General features: G+C 41.5%; 1 protein-coding gene across 1 annotated transcript; it reads left to right on the forward strand.

The window, feature by feature from the left end:
- The first annotated feature begins 12,799 nt into the window (after positions 1-12,799).
- Positions 12,800-19,540, forward strand: LOC136439007 (cytochrome P450 2U1-like). Its single transcript, XM_066434102.1, has 7 exons — positions 12,800-13,065; positions 14,135-14,348; positions 14,474-15,018; positions 15,182-15,280; positions 15,632-15,826; positions 16,049-16,175; positions 18,490-19,540. The coding sequence occupies exons 1-7, from the start codon at positions 12,892-12,894 to the stop codon at positions 18,672-18,674; spliced, it is 1,539 nt and encodes a 512-aa protein (XP_066290199.1). The 5' UTR covers positions 12,800-12,891; the 3' UTR covers positions 18,675-19,540.
- The last annotated feature ends 1,207 nt before the right edge of the window (positions 19,541-20,747 follow it).

Consider the following 20,747-nt stretch of genomic DNA (forward strand, 5'->3'; position numbering starts at 1 on the left):
CTTTTACTATTCCCAAGACGCCGGGATGAATCGAGGTTGTCCAAAACCAATAACCCCAATGTAGATACGTATATATCACCAAAGCCTTTAGTTGAAATAAATATGGAAAACTTCATGCCAAGAATTACATAGACCATTATCCCACGATGAAGTCACCTTCTGGTGAGGACCCGTAGTAATAGATTAAAGCCATGCACAAGAATGGGAAAATCGATCGGGAAATACCACGGGATAGATACACGATCACCATCAACACCCCCTCTTGACTCCCCCTTGAGCTGCTTCGTTCAGATCATTGGTCTATCGGAATTGTAATCGTTCTTTCGATACGATAAATGGGATGTATCCTCACCATTCTCCGGGCTATCCGCAACTAGGAAACTGGCGTGAACGATAAAGGCGAGATCGAATGACGTTATGGGAGTGCTCGCGCAGGTACGGTAAGTGCACAGGCATGCAGGAAGATAACACAATAAATCCTTTCATCAATGCTGTTGACACGCCGTGTAATTTATACTGTGCGCGGAAGAAATTTGCAGTGGCGAGGATTACCCATTCAATCTTCTCCTGATCTTGTCGTAAAATATGTAGGAAATGGGCTGAGATGTTACGAGCAGGGATTGCTTTAACTGTCCGCTTTTACGGCCGGAATACGATGTCTAATATTTCTTGCCATATCAAATTATGTCAAACTATACCAACCGTTTCTATTTTTCTTATTCAGCCACATAACACATTTGTTATGTCAAAGTTTTAATGCAAAAATTGACAGGTTGAAAGACATCCTTTAACAATTGTTAACACAATTAAATACACTTGCAAATATTTTGGAAATATAGATTATTCATGCATATTTGGACAAAGAAATGGTAATTTCAGTGATTTTGTAGCTAATCGTGTTCAATAGGCCTTGAAATTATGTCATTAAATAGTGGATGCTATTAAAGCCCTGCTCAGCTTGCCGAATCTTGCATGGTGCTGATTCTTCGAGCAGAACTAACGTTGTGCTTGATAGTATATGCTGTTCCCCAACCAAGGTAAATGCTTTGATCTGCTATATTCTACAATCACCGCTTTGTTGTGCTTTGTGTGCCTGACGAGCTGAGATTGAATTGAACATTAGCCTATTTGCATTCTAGCCAGCAATATCTCACTGGGTAACGTTACATGTATATACTATAGACTATATACTGTGTTTGTTGCGAAATAAACATGTACATGCTGGCGTCTTTAATGTGATTGCCGTGAGTAGGTAAGTTGGATTTAATATGACAAGCACAAATCGAAACTTGACTTTCACCCAGTCCTTGCTCCAGTGATGTCGTCTCTGTCTGTCAAACTGTCAGAGATAAGACATTGAACCTTATTCCGTAAACATGAAAGATGATGTATACAGATGATAGATCGCACTTTCTTCCCGCTCGACAGTCCCAATTTTCCAGTACAGGACTTGACCGACACTGGTCAGGATTCATACAGATGTCTCTGACTACTTGAGTTTGTAAAAGTTTGTTAGCATGGCCCCTCCAGACGTCAATTTTGCTGCAAACTCCCCCTTCTAAGTTATTGCTAACGGAATATAAATATGAAGCTGTGGGCGATGTTATTGTTATGACGTTCAGTTATTACAGGTTGCTAGCTGTGCCAACAATTTTACCGCCTGGTTACGTTTGTAATTTGGCTGCTGAGATTGTTATTGGCACTTTGCGTTATGCTAAGATACATCTTTATTCACTTCCCGCGAAACTGGTATTCTACTGCATGCCTTATCTACATGTACATCTATAAAAGCTAGATTACATTTTTGTCCTTACACTAATTTGCCGTGGAGCATTAAAGCTATCTGGTCTATGTTTTTTTGTCAAAGACGGTTTTTCGATGTATGTGTACATCTATACATTAAAAGCCATATTACATTTTATTCCTTAAGCTAATTTTCCATGGACCAGAAAGGCCAAATGGTTTATGTTTTTGTGAAAGAAGGCTTTTTGATTTTTGATTTGATTAAATCTTGTTCCAAGCGGCCTCCGACTGAGTGGCTCTAGACCTGTGGAAAAGGGACCGTTACGCCTCTTACCAGCGAGACGTGGTGTTGCACAGACTAAGCAATAAAAATCTGCACATTAGTCTTTTTTTTTACCAAATCCTTGTTCATCATTGTCATCGCCGCATGGTTCGTTACTATGTAAGGAACAATTGCAGGTTTTGAAGAGTAGTAATCGGAACAGATATCCGAAGGGAACAAAGGAAAACTACAAATAAGTAGTTTGGGGCCTTCAATCTCTTGATACGGCTGAAAATGTGACGCCCGCAAAAGCATCCTCAGCTGTGATTACGATCATTTATGTGTCTAAAAAGTTTATGACAAACATTTCACGGATCACGGGAATTAAGGATCAGACAGCCGTAAGACATATCATGGCAGCAGACATGGATACCCGACTGCCTGTCGAGACGTAATCATGAAGCACACTTGTAGCAATGTCCCCCGTGATCAACTTAAGAGTGCTGGCTTTTAACGCCAGATGCGCCGTCTGTTATCCGGGACAGTTGTGTTCTGCCGGGCTACGGGTCTGTTAGATCTGTAATTTTCCGCTCCATTCACGCACGGCGTGGCGACTGATGACAATGAATTCATTTCTCCGGACGTCTGATTATTCACCCCACGAGTAATGAACGGTAGCTAATAATACATCATCAACAATGATGATCGATTGGTGTCGGCAAATCAACCTTCTTGGAAAAATGCAGGGGTCTAGAATTTAAGGGCGTCCAGACATTAGGCTTTGCAATCGATGGCCACACAGTAGGAGGTAACAACGAAACTTTCTAATCACGCCCACAAGATACTCACGCTGGCGAATATTTCTGACATTGTCGTAAATGGTCATGTATATCAGAACCTCTTTAGCACTTTGTCAGATTTGAAAGTGTGTTCCGTGATGCTCTGCTGATCAAAGTTCTCTAAGAGCATCCTATAATGCAGAATATCTGGCGACGATGTCCTGGAAATTTATTCATCGCTGGAATTTGGAATGGAAAAGGTTGGGTATACTCACTACTGGTTACGAAATGCAGCCAACGTTTGCATATTGGGTACTTCCTACACGCAGAGAACCAAAGCCACATATTAACAAATATTTGGAGTGGATTATCTGGAACTACGCGTCAGGAAGTCCACAAGAGCCTCCGTAGATCTTCATCGGATCAGGCCATGTAGTCACTTGGGCTTAATTCCCTAATACCGAGATGATCGTACTGTATACGATTGACACACATTTATCTGCTTAACCGGCGTCTTTCTTCTCGTTACCTGTTGTGATCTGCTTGTTAAGATGCTCGCTTTGCTCTAGAGGACAGGCCAAGGACAACGTTTGTTCGACAACCACGTATGGCGATAAGAGGGTTTTATGTGGCCAGGTTTCAGGTAAACCCTCATCAAATCTGTGGGTATTCGCCATCCATCATAGCAAAGCCAATGGCATCTCGCATCGACAGGGGAAAATAGAAATAACAAATACAATTCTGACATGAATGTTTCATCCACGCGGCGATCGAAAACTAACACAGCATTCACCAATACTTGAATGGACGTCGTTAGCAATGCCGCAAGTAGTGTCACAAGGTCCAGAAATTTACATGATGCGTCCTTTGTTCAGGTGTTTAAAGGGCGATGTATCAGCATATGCTATTCTCCGAGCAGAGCTTTAAGGGGGAGGGGGATTAGGAGTGCCCATGATTTGCAGATGATAAAATCGCGGTCACTCCTAGCCCTCCAACCTCTGCTCGAAAAATACGCATATGCATCATTGTCAAGATGACAGAGGTCCGAAGATAAGAACTGATGAAAATCGTTAGTATCGAAGGATTGATATTGACCGAGATGAGCCCAGAGGTTTTCTATGTGAAAAGGGCATCTGGACGAAAAGGTTCAAAGACGAGTTTCACCTTTGAAGGTCATCAACAACCAGAACACAAAAGAAAGAAAGAGATGTATAGCATAAGGGCGTTCTGTTAACCAAAGGGATTTGCAGCAAACTTCCAAGGATGAGTTGGATGGTCTCCAACATCAAGAACACAAGAGCCTTTCACCATCATTTAGGAAGAGAGCACGTTCTGATCGACTTCCTTGTTCAATGCTACTTAAGATATCTAGAACCTGATTGTGAGCAAAGCCATGCGTGACATTTTTGGTCTTGAAGTCGGCTAAAACAGACCCAATCAATACTTCATCGGTTTTGAGTTGTCAACACTATCAGCCCGCAAAGATATCCAGAAGATAGGAATAACATCTGTATTGATTTTACTAAGATGTGTGGCAAATTCTACACAGAACTATCTCTTTCCTGCAGTGGTAGACCGGATATGGCACCTTTGTCAATGAAATCTACTTATTGTGAGGAGACTGATTTTATGAAGTAAGCCGTAATATAAGTAAACATGATAACTACTGGTACTGGAATGGATATTGACAAGAATACTCACATGTGATTATACAGTAACTGCGTTTTTATTGCGGCGAATTAATGTTAACAACCGTGAAAACTATTTTTAAGACCAACACACTCTCATTGTATTGACCATACACCATGAACTTCTCTAACCATATATGAAGCAACAACAAACAACGTCTTGCACAGAATTTGTATACTTTCTCCAGCAGTCCACTTAGCATGGAAATCACGTTGTCAAGATTCATTTGAGAAATATCCAATATTGATACACGTACTTGTTGTTCCCGATTGGGTTGTAATTCTATTTAAATCTTTTTCGATACGACCTTTTATTCTCAAGTTCCTAGGCCTATATTGGTTGACTGTTCGTTTGTGTGTTTCTTGGGGTTTTTGTTTGAACGTAATTTATATTTACAAACTCTCTCTTGGCATCAACTACTTTGATAATCCCTTCAGAAATACCAAGTTGAGCCATAAATGGAACAATGGAAACCATAAACAATCTTAATGTCAATCTCTAACCTTCGGCTGATCTTGAAATCGACGCCTGCTCGTATTTCATGCGTAAAATGATTGACCTTTCACCAGTCATTTTGTGAAGTATTGTAAAATGCACGTAGAATAAATTAGTGTGTGAGTCAATGTCGAATATATTACCAACAGATCAATGACATAGACTTACATATATGTGAATGATAAAACAATATAAGCAATATTTTCTTTACTCTTTCTCTGGCCCTCTTTCTACATTTCACTATATCTATCTTATCAATCCATCTATCTACTGGTGTCTATCTATCTATCACTCAACGGAATTCAATGGTGAAATTAAATCCCAACGTTGTAGGCCTAGCAATAAAACTATTATTGGTTTTATTGGTTGCAAAGGCCAGGTTATGAGCAACATTTCTCATCGTGTACTTTGCAGTTAAGTAGACTACGCAAACCAGTACTTACAGGATAAGTCCGTCTACGGCCCTGGAGTTCATCACTAAACTATAGCTATGAATCAATCTATGAACTTCAAGGAGTTCATCACTAAGTCATTGAACTCGATGAACGCAATCGTTCGTACAATAGTGGCCATTACCATCCGTCTTGATGTCAATTTGAAAAAAAAAAGCTGATGATTAATTCTGCCTGCAGGCTGCTGCACATGACTGAGTGTCCCGCAAACAGCAACCAATGTCAGGAAATTAAGGAATTAAAGACTGTTCATACTAGTACCTTTACTTTGGGTGCATAATGAAATTTCTTCATTTGACCAACAAACTTTAACTTGATTTGGCTGTCGATTTGCCATTTGGAGAAATTCCTTGACCAGCGCCGGCCTCTTTGCCATGTAACAATTACATGCGATCAGCCTAGATGGTGACTTGTTTGTATTCTAGTCATCAATAATCACTGGCAAAGTTAACTGCCAACTGTCAACCGCTTTAACCTTTGACCGGTATGGTACGTCAGTTGCAACGTGTCATCAGGCATGTCCAGGAGTTACTGTCTTGTAGTTTCAACAGAATTCATCACGGTTTCTGTTGGATGTTTGGTCCACGTTGCATCAGAATTTTGTTCGTTGCATACGATATCCTTTCCGATACAACATTTGTATATCATCCTTATACATATATATATAAACGAACACGACATTATTCGATACCTTCTTTGAAGTGAAGTACAGAACTAGTCTACCACTGCTGTACCAAATGGTATGCATGTGAATGTACCTAGATAGCGACGGGTCGTGTGAAATGGAGTTTCTACCGTAACGGCAGAATTGGGGCTAAAGGCTTGAACCCTGTCAAATGTCTTTTCCGTACAATGTAGAAAGTAGGTCTTCCTGTCACTCACAGATAAGCACTTCGGTGCTTAATAGATTCCCTGTGGTAAATGTCAGGGCCGGAAGGGCAGTTCTTGATGGCTAAAAGGAATGTGTCAACGTGATCGGCATTCAGGCACAGCTGTAAACATACGGATCTTAAGTCGCTTACATTGTATTTGCAAACATCTTTTTTTTTTGTGGAAACGTTTTTTTTCGTGGGTTGAAGTAAGTTAAAAGAAAGAGTTCATCATCTCAGTAATGTATCCAACCATGTGTTACAAAGTCGGATATGGCTGCAATAAGTGCTCCATATCGTTACATGCAATTGGCTATCTCACGGAATGCACTCTAAGTGCACCTAGCTTGCTCCAGTACCATCAATGTTGATGTATTATCATTATTTCTTTAGTATTAAGCTATGAATCACGTAGTGTTACAAACCGTTACTGCCTTTCGACATGAATATGTCGGTGGAAAGTAATGTCATGCATTAGAGTGTGCTAGCACTACTACTTGTCATGATATCCATCTTGGTACCACTCACTGTTCCTTGTTTGAGGTTAAATGTCGAACTTGCGCGTTTGAGTTATACAGCCATCAAGAGACATAAAGTCCAGAGAAGAGCAGGTGATTTAACCATGATCACTCTAGGAATTGAAAACGTGTCCTTCGTGGTTTTCACAATGATTTTATTTGATGCCATGCTTAGATGCGAAACGTTGAGGTATTGTAAGAGGCTAGAGCTCATAAGTACTTGGCAAGAAAAGATAGGAGGAGAGAAGGGGGCGCCTTCATTTCTATAAACGTCTGTGATTACCCACTTACAACGCCGGCATTTCATCATGAGTGTTAATGGCAAAGGTTGAGTGGGTTGTTGATTCACTGTGTCTAGGTCACGGTACGGTACTAGAAGACACAGGCCAGCCCTCTTCTACCACTTCAGGTACTCATTTTGAACCTTGATGGAGTGAGAAAGGTCTTGTGCCATTCCCAGGGACACATCGTCTATCCAGAAATGCCAGGAATCGAAAACGTGACCTCTCAATCTCGTACCTGCTGGCCTAGCCACTTGGCTATTCGATGTCAGCCGAAGAGTGAACATGTGGCAAAAAGCCCTGCACAGGGACAACAGCAAACAACGCAAAGACGTTAGAGAAGATTATGGCTACTGTTACATCTGTGAATGCATGGAATTCCGGAAGGACATCGCATGAAATACCATGTATACACATTCCTTTCTGTCCGATTCCTACATGACGTTGGTCTGATTTCAATGCAAATTGTAACAAGCTGCTAGGGGGCTAAAATCTACACCACTTCGTCCTTACATCAAAAGCCACCAGTAAATCAAGATCATAGCATGTCCAGGACAAAAGATTAAACAATTGGAAGTACTGCTGCAGTACTAAAGGCACACACCATGGAGCCCAAAATCAACCTTGACCCTCGTCTTACAAAGACCTACCCACATACCAAATATCATCACCATCCATCCAGAGGTTTATAAGCTATTGCTGACCACAAATTTGCGGGAACACATAAAACACATACTATCAGACACACACAGAGACAGACTGACCCATAAACAATACCTCAACTTTTCATGGAGGTAATAACCGTGGCGGATATAACATGGACCTAATTCATTCTCTATTAATTTTTATGAGACGAGCCAATTCAAAGTACATTTTCTACCCGACCAGACGCTATTGGGAAAGCGTCTTCCTCTGTGTGTGCCCGGGTTAATGTGATTTTGACAGGTCACGCTGATTCGTTACTCTCGAGAAAACTATTAGCTATCATTGCCACTCAGCAGCGCCGTGAATGGGAGGATGAAGGGTAGATTACATTCCAGACCCGTTTAAACTCTAATGAAATTCTTTGGCTAATGAAAGTCGTAATGAGGGAAGAGTGTATTGAGTGCAAGGGTGCCAAAATAGACTTCAATTCTTGAGGGATTGACGTACTTTCCTATTTAGCTCTACCTCCTACGGTTGGAACGTGACCTGAAACAATGGAATCAAATGACTAATCCAGGCGTACTGTTTGGAGAATAACGGTTTGCTTCGGATGATATTGTTCTCGCTAAGTGTAATAATTATGCAGACAGCAGATAACGTTTCCAGAGGCAGCACATTTTCCATGAAACATTTAGATGGCCTAAGAAGATGGATCGAGAGCTCCATATCATGCCAAACGTTGTACTAAACCTCGTACGTGATCACATTAACTACGTGACTAGTCTTCTCACGGTCAGTCTGAGAAGGACGTACTGGAACGAAGATTTTGTTTTCTGTCACCAAAAGTGTTATCCCCTTGAGAGTCATACAAGAAGTAGAATCGATTTTACACGGAAGCCGATACTTGCTTTCCAGCAGAATCTTTACATGTTCCTTAAGCTTGAAGGCAGCAATCTTTGATCATGCTGATGTTACGTAAGGTTACTGACTATCCTGATCAATCAACCACCAGTGTTAAAGCCTTCGTGACAGCTCAACACCCACCAACTTTACATCGGAGTGGCTTCAAACTTCTTCCCTCACATCACCAGCTGCAGAACCCATAGGCTTTCCATAAACTCCCCGCGCACACGTTGCTGGGTCAGCGCCCACCACCGTAACATCTGAGCTGCTGCGAGCTTGCCTAACCTCCTCGGCACACCTCTACCGCTCTTTCTCCTGCGTCCTGGCGGCCCAGCGCACACACTCTTCGTCAAAACTGCCTTTAGTCAGCGTGGCATGGATTAGGGACTACCTATTTCAGCACCAAGGACATCGCCCCGGGACGCCCTTGTGTCAAGGACAGATAAACCTCTCAGCGACTCAGTCTAGTGGCAATAGTCTTTCGTTGGCCATTACTTGGAAATCACTTCGCATTCTCATCAGATGGCACATCAGTCAATATATGTACTGAGGCGAGTCGCCATTCCTTCCCATTGTCTCTTGGCTGTTGCCAACCGTTGTGAACCCCCCCCCCCTCCCATCCACAATCCATCTCTGCAAAGTATCACTTCGTATGAAAGTCACGGGATGCGAGTCCCAATCATTTAAACCATCAGACTGTGCCCTCAGAGATAATTGATTTACAGCATGGAGCTTACTGGGACGATTTGTTTTTCTTTCTTTTTGGGAAGCACTTTGTATTAGCATCACGTAATGTATTGACAGTATGTACGTGTTCCAAAAGCATCCTCCAGTTGTCCTTTATGGTTGCCCTCAACTACCACACTGACGATGAACGAAGTCATGACCACTTCGTAGATATTAGTTTCTTAGCGTCTATTTCTTCAGCTGTCTCTTGAGACTCTCTCATCTGCCGTGTATGGTTTGATCACAAAGGATTTCTTATGTACAAAGGTACATTGACGAACGATGCAACGCCTAGACATCCGATAGCTAACAAAAAACAGAGGACGCCTTTAGAGGTAATTGATAAAAGGCATTGCAGAAGCACTCTGTGTTCTTCTTTAGATATTCTAAGCATGGAATAAAAGTGTCGAGTTCGAAAGAAAATTAATATTTGCCGTTAGCAAACTGTGGTCTACGCTTGAGATACGCTTCCAATCAAATTGAATTAAGATTAGTTGAAAGGATGCTGGCTTTTATGTGAGATTGCCGTGTCGGTGCGTGAATGTTGCATGCAACATCAGGCAGAAAACAACTTTTGTGTGAACTGCACGGTGTAGATAAGAGATTTGAAGGGGGAGCGGTACGATCTAGAAAATCAACTGAACACGGCCTTTCGTCTGACATTTCAACAAGATGGTTCTCGTTGATTAAAGGGTTACCGAAGAGCAAGCAATAGAAAATGCTGTTTGAAGCGGCCAAAGGCAGAGTATCTGAAAGGCAGTAGGGAGTTGATGCTCGTCATGCGGCTGGGTTCATTAAAATCTCCGGAATTGATTTCTCTCATACCCTTCCTTCTAGCATTGGTACTACTTATTGGCAAAGTCATTTATCAACATGTAATGCTTGCATTGTTACATTTACACTGTTATACAAATCAGTCAATTTCAATCTCAATTTCTAACGAGCGATCAATTCTGTAATACATATATAATAGCTTTAATGGTGCTCAATCAAAGCCACCTACACGACAAGAGATGTGTCACTATCAAATAGCAATCAGGCAAACATAAATCTCAAACAGCGCAAATCTGAACTCTTGATGGGAATGATGTATATTTCATTCACCACTCTCACCGCCCACAGCACCATGTTCACTACCTTAAGCTTGTACGACCTTAAATTTTTAAAGAAAATTCGTCTTGTCAAGAATGATACAAAATCGATGTATTTAACAGGAACGTTACCTTTTGACGATTTACACGATCCGTACGTGTACCATATGAGAAGTACACATTGTACAAGTAGCATGCAATCACTGCTGATGAAATGCTGCATAACTATATCCAAGTCTGATGTGCTCAGTTAAATTGATCAGACAAGATAGCCATGCATAATGTACGACGTTTCCAGTGGCGTTTGTGATGAATGATCCAATTAAACTTGAAACTTTCTTGAACTCACTATCTGATATTTTGGACTTTGCTGTCATCTCTTGATAACACTTCAACCCAGACCGGCTACCGGCCACAAAAATGATTGTGGATGAAGACGTGACTGCGTTACTAGACCACAAGTGAGGTTTTGCATGTACATGCTTAGGGCAAAGAATATACCCTGTGAGATGCAACAAAATCTTTAGTTCAATTGACATGATAAATGCGCATCCTTGAGGTTGTCCCTACAGAAAGATAAAATTAGATAATGACGAAAGAAATGCAACCTAAGAGCAAAAAGACCGAATAATTCAATATATGCTTTGCAGCGATGTTGTTGTGAAATATTTCCACTGCAATATATCGAGATATCCTACATGATGACTGGTTGCTTCAGCAAGTTGAACTCCAATATTTCATCACTATGAAAATTATATTTTTGTAAACATTACTTACTTATTAGGGATAATCAAGATTGTAATTTGAAACATTTTTTGATTGAGCAGCAGCCAAAACCCTCTCATACAGAAATATCAGTGATGAAAAACACTTATTAAACCAGAACTAATGGGGGAGACAAAGACTGCCTTAATCATATGCTTTGTCTTGACTTTGTATTGACTTATATCAATGAATCATACAGACTCATGCACATATCTTTCCGAAGTTAGGTGAAAATCATTTGCACCTCTGTCTCGTTTTATATTGAATATTTTGGTGGCAATATAGCACATACCCCCATCCACTAGGGCGGCGACCTCGCCGCGACCGGGCGGCGCTCTAAAATTTGACAGGGCGCTCAACCAATTTCATAGATAAAAAACGAATCTTTTTACGCTTTGTGTGTTTTGTTGTCTTTTCACGCTTTTATATTTTGCATGATATATGTTTCCCCCTCTCACTGGACCCGTGACGCGCTGGTGACCTCGCTGCGACCGAGCGATTTAACACCGCGCTAAACGAATTCAATCGATAAAAAACGAACATTTTTACGCTTTGTGTGTTTTGTTGTCTTTGTAGTCATACTTGTACGTTGGCATGGTATTCCCATTGTAAAGTCAAGGCTAACTCAAATTCAATCTAGGACGCAGCGAGGTCGCCAACGCGTCGCCGGTCCAGTGAGAGGGGGGCAGTTTTGTTTGAGAAAAGTCATGTTATTTCGGTTAGGCTTTATCTAACCCGGTTCTATTCATTGGTTCTCCGTTGTTGATCCAGGGGTGTTCATTTCAGGCCTCGACGGTAATAGAATCCTGAACCGGGGGGTTTACAGAATGTTGGATGCTCGCCAGTAGTTTAGTCGATTCCAAACGTACGTTGAACTTTCAACCACAGAGAGGTCTATTTCAGTGTGAGAACGAGATGGTGCAAAAAGGTCAGAAAGTCATAAGAATGAGATCTAGTTGTCTTGCTTGTTACACGACGTTCGGTGTTGGCGTTTGAAGAGGTTTATAGCGCCGACTAGCGGACATGAAGCAGTGCATGTTACAGTGGATTTGTTTTTCGTCAGTGTGTAAAACGCCACCTGGCGTTTTATCATACGTCATGGCACAGATCCCCAAGCGCAAAACAATCGCTATGGAGTTAGAAAAGCTTCCCCCAGCGCGCTCCAACGCAGTCTGCCACAAACTGTGATACAGACTACGGTTAACTTTATGCAGAGACATGGATAAACAACCTGCCAATGGCCTACAATGTTGACTGGGGCAACATAATTGTGTACTTAGACCTTTGTCCCTGACGATCAATGGGTTCTACTTGGGCAAAGATCATCGTCCTTATGGTCAACTAACTAGGATACCTTGACCTCCGAACTTACCATCTGTGAAAAACTGCAGGGGAAGTTCAAATGTTTATGTCATGGAATTGGACATACCTCAATATAAGACTATTCAATAACTGAGTTTTCGAAACTGTCAAGGTCAGTTTGTCAGTAATCAGTGGCAATGGATTTGCCAAAAAAACTGACTTTGCCTTGTTCACACCATCCCGTTATCGACAACCCCTCTTTAAGGTGTGTTGGTACCTCCCTGTTTACTCTTAAGTTGAGAGTTGAGCATAGCAACCTGTAAGAATAACTTGTACTTTTCACTACAACATCTGTACAAAACTTGTCCAGAATGGCCAGTTTATTGGAACTTGTGACGATGGTCCGTTACTTTGTTGATGTGCCGACGTTCCTCGTGGCCGCCTGTACGTGCCTGCTGACTTACCTGTACCTGCAGCGACCCAAGAACCTCCCGCCTGGTCCCTGGGGCTGGCCGCTGCTCGGGAACATCCCCATGTTAGCTAAGGTGAACACTGAGAGTACTAAAATTTCCTTGTTTTCTTACCACTTACTATTTCCTTTGCTTCAATACATGCAATATTGTGTTCAGAGTAGATACCTGTTTTGATTCAATATACTACGACTACGAAGTACTGATACAGCATGGCAAAGTTAGAAAATGCAAAACGTTTAGCCATATTCATATAGCACATTCTGCAATGATGCTAGAAAGTTATCACTTGGAGCATAGGTTTCGGCGCCTTAAACCACTGTCACACATTCAGGACCTTCCTTCGACCTTGCCACGACCACTGCCCTAGCCTAGAGTCCAGTTTTGTTAGCTTTAGTCCGCCTCTCATGGTCGTTACTCCGCCAACGGGTAGTGATCGTTAGAAGCGGACTAAAGGGAACGAGACTGTCTTTAAAACTGGCTGGCTGTGGCTGGCTGGCTGGTTGGGAGTAGCCCGACCTGTTTTAGGCCATGCGCGACGACCATGTCACAATCATCAACGGTAAATGACTTACTCCCAACAGATCCCGAATGCTTCGAACCTACTTCCAATCACTCCCAATCATCCATCCCGACCTCTAGCCGCAGGCTGCCGTCCGATTGCCAACTCTCTTACGAATTGAAAAAGACATACTCAGTGATTTTAAGAAAAGGGGGCCATTACCTATGTTCGAAATGTAAGCATCAACGAGAAGTAAAATCGGGGTCAAAGTTAGCTTCAACACGTTTTCCGCTGTTCTTCCGCAGCTGAGTTTGTGGTTGTGTGCCGGTTGTGTGAAGGAATGGTAGTTGTCAAACGTTCTGGTAGTAGTCGCCTTGGTTGGGAATGAGTTACAAAGGAATCGTGAGACATTCGGCACTTAGCCAACTTCACAGAACGACTGCCAACCACAGCCGACCTTGCTCCCAACCTCCTCCCGACCATGGTCTGAGGATGGTTGGGAATGGTCGGGTATGTGTGACGACAGGGGCTTACGTTATGCATGGCTTAAAGGTCACATCAAAAACTTAAAGATACATGAAATAGAATGATTTTGGGAACAGGCAGAATGTGTTAACCGTACGGTCATGTTTGTCCTTCCAGTGTGCCTTCGTACCTGCGACCTTCACAGAGCTGTCCAAACAATACGGTGACGTCATGACCGTGTGGATTGGGCGGGATGTAAACATCGTCGTCAGCGGCTACAAAACCATCCGGAACGCCCTGGTCAAAAGGGCTGACGAATTCTCCAGTCGGAGAATCTTTCCGGTAGTAGCGGATCTACGTGGGGATGGAACCACCCCAACTTCAACTAAAGGTGGGTCGCTTTCTGTGAAACATATGCTTTATGTGTGGTACTATACTGTGGCTTTTAGCTATGTTATCATCATAAACTGTGAGTTTAAGAATAGAAAGAAATTTCGAGGATCTTTTTTTCTTCAGGTGTTCTTTTCGCCGCCTACGGACCAGAGTGGAAACACCAGCGTAAGTTTGCCCTGATGACCCTCCGTGACTTCGGCGTCGGCAAGCGGAGTTTGGAGGGTAAGGTACGAGAGGAAGCCAACGAGTTAGTCCAGGAGGTTGGGGCGAAAAATGGACAACCATTTGATATCAAAGGAATGTTGCAAAATGTTGTTGCTAATGTCATTTGCTCCATTGCCTTCGGGAATCGATTTGAATTTGGCGACCCTGACTTTCTGCGGTTGATTGGCCTATTGAACACTGCTGTTGAAAGCAAACCTACCAAGGATGTTCTTCCAAACATACATCCCGTGTTTCGGCGCCTTCCATTCGGATCACCAGAGCAAGACAAACTAGTCCGCCTTACTTTAGGGCTTCAAGAGTTCTGTAGAGAACAGATAGAGAAACACAGGGAGACATTTGACCCAAACGACATCCGGGACTTCATCGACGCCTTCCTCCTTGAGCAACAGCGGGCTCATGACGAACAGGCACGGGCGCACTTCAGCGACAAGCAGCTGCAAGAGGTCGGTTCAACTTCTTCTTGTGTGCAACATGGGTCATAAGATACCATAAATGTCTTGTTTGAATATCTATGAAATCATGATAGGTTGATCGGCAATACATACCAAGCCTTTTGGACAGTAGGGCCATATGTAAAAGAAGCCTTTTGTTTGTTGTTACTCTCAGCTACTTTTTGACTTGTTCGCCGCCGGAACGGAGACCACATCCACCACCACTCGCTGGGCCTTGCTGTATATGGTCTTAAATCCCGACATCCAGAAAAAGGTAAGTGTCTACGCATTTTATATATCTATTCACTTCAGTCTGTTTTCTTTTACCAGGGTGACCATGAGTGACTGGACACTGATTTTCAGAGAGGTTCTCGGTACACACATACAAGTAAAGCAACAATGTATTCGAGGCAAAAACACATTTGTATATGAAATGCCGTGTATAATTTTAGCTATTATCCTTGCCAGGACCATGCCAGGTACATAGTCGTTAGGTTCTGGAGGTCAGAGGTCAAACCACTCTCCTGCACAGCGATTTGAAAGATTATAGACGATGCCACGTTGTGTCGCTTATAGCCTTCTGTAATTTGATGCATTCTAAAATGAAACCTGCATTCCACCACAGGTTCACCAGGAGATCGACTCAGTTCTGGGCCAAGCCTCTCCGTCCTATGATCATCGGAGCAGCATGCCCTACACAACAGCGACCCTAGCGGAAGTCCACCGAATCAACACCATCGTACCAATGACTGTACCCCACGCGGCTTCCAAGAACACTACACTCAACGGCTACACCATCCCAGCGGACGCCACTCTCTTCGTAAGAATTTATGAACTTACACTACGTATCTAGACTAAAATGTGACAATAGTTAAGTGATGCACAGACAAGTATAAACACACACGCACACGTAGACACACACACACACGCACACACGCACGCACGCACGCACAAAAACTATGTACAGAAGCAGGCAGACGATAATGATAGCAAATGATCAGCCAAATCTCTGTAACAACACCACTGACATAATGTGTTTCAGTTCAACCTGTGGTCCGTGCACAGGGACCCTCAGCTGTTCCCGGAACCGGACAAGTTCAACCCCGACAGGTTCCTGGATAAGAACGGTAACTTCGTCAAGCACGAAGCGCTCATCCCGTTTTCCATAGGTCAGTGTGGGAATTCAATATATTTCTATTGATGCTACTTGAAACGTCTGACCGTTTCCAAAATCATATCCAGTTGTCTGAGTAATTGCTTTTTTGGCGTATCTTTCTATCTCCAACTTAAGGCCGGATCCGTTCGGCTCCTTTACTGAATTATTATCTTCGCTGAGTACTTGTACTCGGGGAAGATTATGTTTTCGGTTGAAAAATCTGTTGGGTGGGTCTTTATGTATGTCAGGAGCATAACTCAAGAAAGCTTCAATGAATCTTTATGATTTTTGGTAGGTGTGTCGTGGATGTGCAAAGGAAGGTCAAGTTCAAAAATGGTATACCTGGCGTTTTCCAACAGTACTGCAGCAGACTTTGCATTTTTTTGTGTTTGTATGTAGGCAAAAAAAGTGACGGAAACGTTGATGGATCTTCAGGATTTTTTGCAAGTGTGTAGATGTTGTGAAAACGGAGGTCAAGTTCAAAAATGGTTTCCCTGGCATTTTCCGTCGGTACTGCAGCGGACTTTATATGTGTGTGAATTTGTATGTCGCCAGCATAACTCGAGGTGCTGTTGACAGCTGTACATGATATTCAGTTGGTAGGTAGGAATGTTAAAGAGGAAGGTCAAGTTCGATAATGGGCCTCCTAGCGGATAATTAAGGTACTGCAGCTGAGTTTTAAATTTTGTGGTCGAATTTTCTCGAAGTGCCAGGTTCATAATTTTTCACCAATACATAGAGTCTGGAACAGGGAATGGGTGGTGTAAGTTTGGCCCCCCTAGCGGCTTGTTTGGACCTGCAGTTGGCGTTTTTGTTGAAACCTTTGGAGGCTAATAACTACAAAAGGGGTTGACGGATCGTCATGATTTTTGGTATGTAGATAGCTTGGGTAAGGCTTTACATAATCAAATACATATTATGAAAACCAGGAACTAATTTGCTTAATAAATGAAGAAAGTTTATTAATCCGCTTAAAGTTTGTGGTCAAATTTTTTGCAGGTACTAAGGTTATGATTTTTGAGTGGTAGATAGATCTTGGGGCAGAGAGTAAGTGATGTAAGTTTGGGCCCCCTTGTGGCTTGCCTTAAACTGCAGTGGGCCTATTTCTTTGTAACTTTTGAGGATGATAACTCAAGCAGGGGTTGATGGATTTTTCTTGTATTTGGTATATATGTTCCTTAGGTGATGATCAGCATAATGATATGCTCATTATGCAGATCATGACCTACTTTACGTAATAATTTGCATATATAGGACTGCCGCACCATAGTACGCGGCATGTGTTAGTACACATCTGGCGTCCAGAATCTAGGTCAACAGCTGGCGTCCTGAATCTAGGTCAACAGCTAGCTTACTAGCTGGGCAATTGAAAAAGCAGGACTAAAATGTATCTGTTATGTTTGCTATGAAGATTTAAAAGTTGATCTTACGATTGACGTAACATGGTAATTATGCCAAACAGGACCTAATTTGCATGATTAATGAAATGTTTTAAAATGCGCTGAGTTCTATGTTTGTGCCCATTTATATGCATTTTAGTCGTATTCTAGTCTTTGTGAAAGCTTGTATCAAGGTCTGCATATTGTTCAGTTACCAGGGTTAACCCGTAATAGCCTTAGCCTTTGGTAGCCCTGGCTGTACTCATCTACAGCCGAAAAAACAAATAAAAACAAAATCACCTTTGAAAACTGTGTCATCCTTCACTGAGAAAGAGAGGCTAGTAATTCTTGATTATAATCGAAATATCAATTATTCAAATGACCTCATTTGAATTATTGCTGAGATTATACTAACTAAGATAATAACACTATGCTCGTAAATGACAGGACTTTTTTATTCATGTTGGGTATTTTAAAATAGCTGAATCTGATAACTGACACAGCCAAGCCAAGTTAAACAATAAGATGCTGATTATGCAAAACAGGGTCTAATATTTGATAAAATTATACTACTTCACTACGTTTCGAAAATCCATCCAGTTTTATTGCGTATCTTATTACATGGATGTCTAACCGTCATTGACATTCCGTGAGAGGACTTTTAGACCTGTGGCATATCAAGACACTGAGAAAGAGGGGAACATAGATAAGCAATTAAAGACTTGAATTTAATCATTGTTAAGAAAAACTGCTATGTAATGCCATATCAAATGGAGGGAATTTGGTACTTGCATCTGTCGGTACAATTCATTTTATTTGGCGAAGATATGAGGTCGTGGAACTCTAGTTATGATATAATCTCATTATCTAAAGTAACCCTTAATATGATAGTGATATTGTTGTTAGCAACGTCTACACCTCATTCTGATTTTCTTTTCGTATCTTTAGGCCACAGAGTTTGCTTGGGGGAGCATCTGGCAAGGATGGAATTTTTTCTGCTGTTCGTCTCCTTAATGCAGCATTTCACATTCCACCTGCCAGAGGGCGCTCCAGTGCCTTCCACGGTGGGAGACTTTGGCGGTATCGTCAATGTGCCTCGGTCCTTTGACATGTGCGCTATCCCACGCGAATAATCAACGTAAGGATAGACCAGTGTGTAACTGCTATTATCCTCTTTACAAAGCATTGCCACATTGTACTGTCACCGGTTTATGAGCTATGCATTGTTGAAAAAAACTCTAGATATGATTACAAACCCACTGAAATCATAAATTGAGAAACTGTGAACACTCTGCAAGTTCATTTGATGTAGGATGTTCAGTTGATGTAAAATGCTCCGCTAATTCATATTGTACATTTGATGTAGAAAACGCATTTGATATAGAATGTTCAGTTGCTGTTAATGTTTAGCTGATGTAGAATGCTATTAGGGTTATGTGAAATATTCAATTAATGAATGTTTAGTTGATATAGAATTGACGTAGAGTGTTAGGTTGATGTAGAGTGTTCAGTTGATGTAGACTGTTAAGGCGGTGTATGATGCCCAGTTGATGTAGAATGATCAATTTATGTAGAGTTTTAGGTTGATGTAGAGTGTTCATTTGATGTGGACTGTTTAGTCGGTGTAGGATGCTCAGTTTATGTAGAATTTTCAGTTGAGGTGGAATGTCTTAAAAGTTAGAATTTCGTCTACAAGATTGCCGAATAACTCTGGAACTGCAACGTCTGTGTTTATACAAAGTGGGAACGTTAACGCTTGGGTTTGGGTGGGTAAGCCTGTTCTGGACAGAGGTCCATTTTACTTAATCTTACCTGTGTTCCCATGTGAGAAAACCGAATGTCCGACAGCTACTCCATTTTGAGTATCTCAGAGAATACTCGGTCAAGGGTAACGGGAAGTACAATATATATTATGGTTCATTCCTGTCTGATGTTTCTCCCCCAATTTATACATAGAATGTTTCGATTTCACCAATTTGAATAAAAACGAATAGCTTGACATTTTGCATGTTGCCATTTGCCAATGTGATCTTCTTCTACCTAAAGTCAAAGCTTAAGTCAGAGATTTTTGTCATCAAATCCCCCTCTACTACATACATCCAACGTCAGATGTCAAAGAAAAGTAAACTTTACTCAAAGTAAACTTTACTCAGTAATTAGGCCAGTGTTTCTAAATAGCGCGGAAATTAGACCAGGTAAAACCGTATGCGTAACACTACATCAGCATTAATTAACCTCTTGTGTATGCCAAGGGTCAGATGTCGTCTGACCTTTGACACCCTTTGACGTAAGTCAAATAGAAGCAAACTTTGCTCAGTGACTAGGCCATAATTTTCCCATGTGTGTTAGTAAAACGGTTAGTACATCATGAGAAGTACACATTGTACAAGTAGCATACAATCACTGATGATGAAATTTTGCACACACTACATCCAAATATGAGTTGCTCAGTTAAATTGATCGTACAGACAAGATAGCCATGAATAATGTACGACGTTTCCAGTGGCGTTTGTGATGAATGATCCAATTAAACTTGAAACTTTCTCTGAACTCACTATTTGATATTTTGGACTTTGCTGTCATCTCTTGATAACACTTCAACCCAGACCGGCTACCGGCCACAAAAATGATTGTGAATGAAGACGTGACTGCGTTACTAGACCACAAGTGAGGCTTTCCATTTACATGCTTAGGGCAAAGAATATACCCTATGAGATGCAACAAAATCTTTAGTTCAATTGACATGATAAATGCGCATCCTTGAGGTTGTCCCTACAGAAAGATAAAATTAGATAATGACGAAAGAAATGCAACCTAAGAGCAAAAAGACCGAATAATTCAATATATGCTTTGCAGCGATGTTGTTGTGAAATATTTCCACTGCAATATATCGAGATATCCTACATGATGACTGGTTGCTTCAGCAAGTTGAACTCTAATATTTTATCACTATGAAAATTATATTTTTGTAAACATTACTTACTTATTAGGGATAATCAAGATTGTAATTTGAAACATTTTCTGATTGAGCAGCCGCCAAAACCCTCTCATACAGAAATATCAGTGATGAAAAACACTTATTAAACCAGAACTAATGGGGGAGACAAAGACTGCCTTAATTATATGCTTTGTCTTGACTTTGTATTGACTAATATCAATGAATCATACAGACTCATGCACATATCTTTCCGAAGTTAGGTGAAAAT

The sequence above is a fragment of the Branchiostoma lanceolatum genome, chromosome 7 (genome assembly GCF_035083965.1).
Source record: "Branchiostoma lanceolatum isolate klBraLanc5 chromosome 7, klBraLanc5.hap2, whole genome shotgun sequence".
NCBI classification, from domain to species: domain Eukaryota; kingdom Metazoa; phylum Chordata; class Leptocardii; order Amphioxiformes; family Branchiostomatidae; genus Branchiostoma; species Branchiostoma lanceolatum.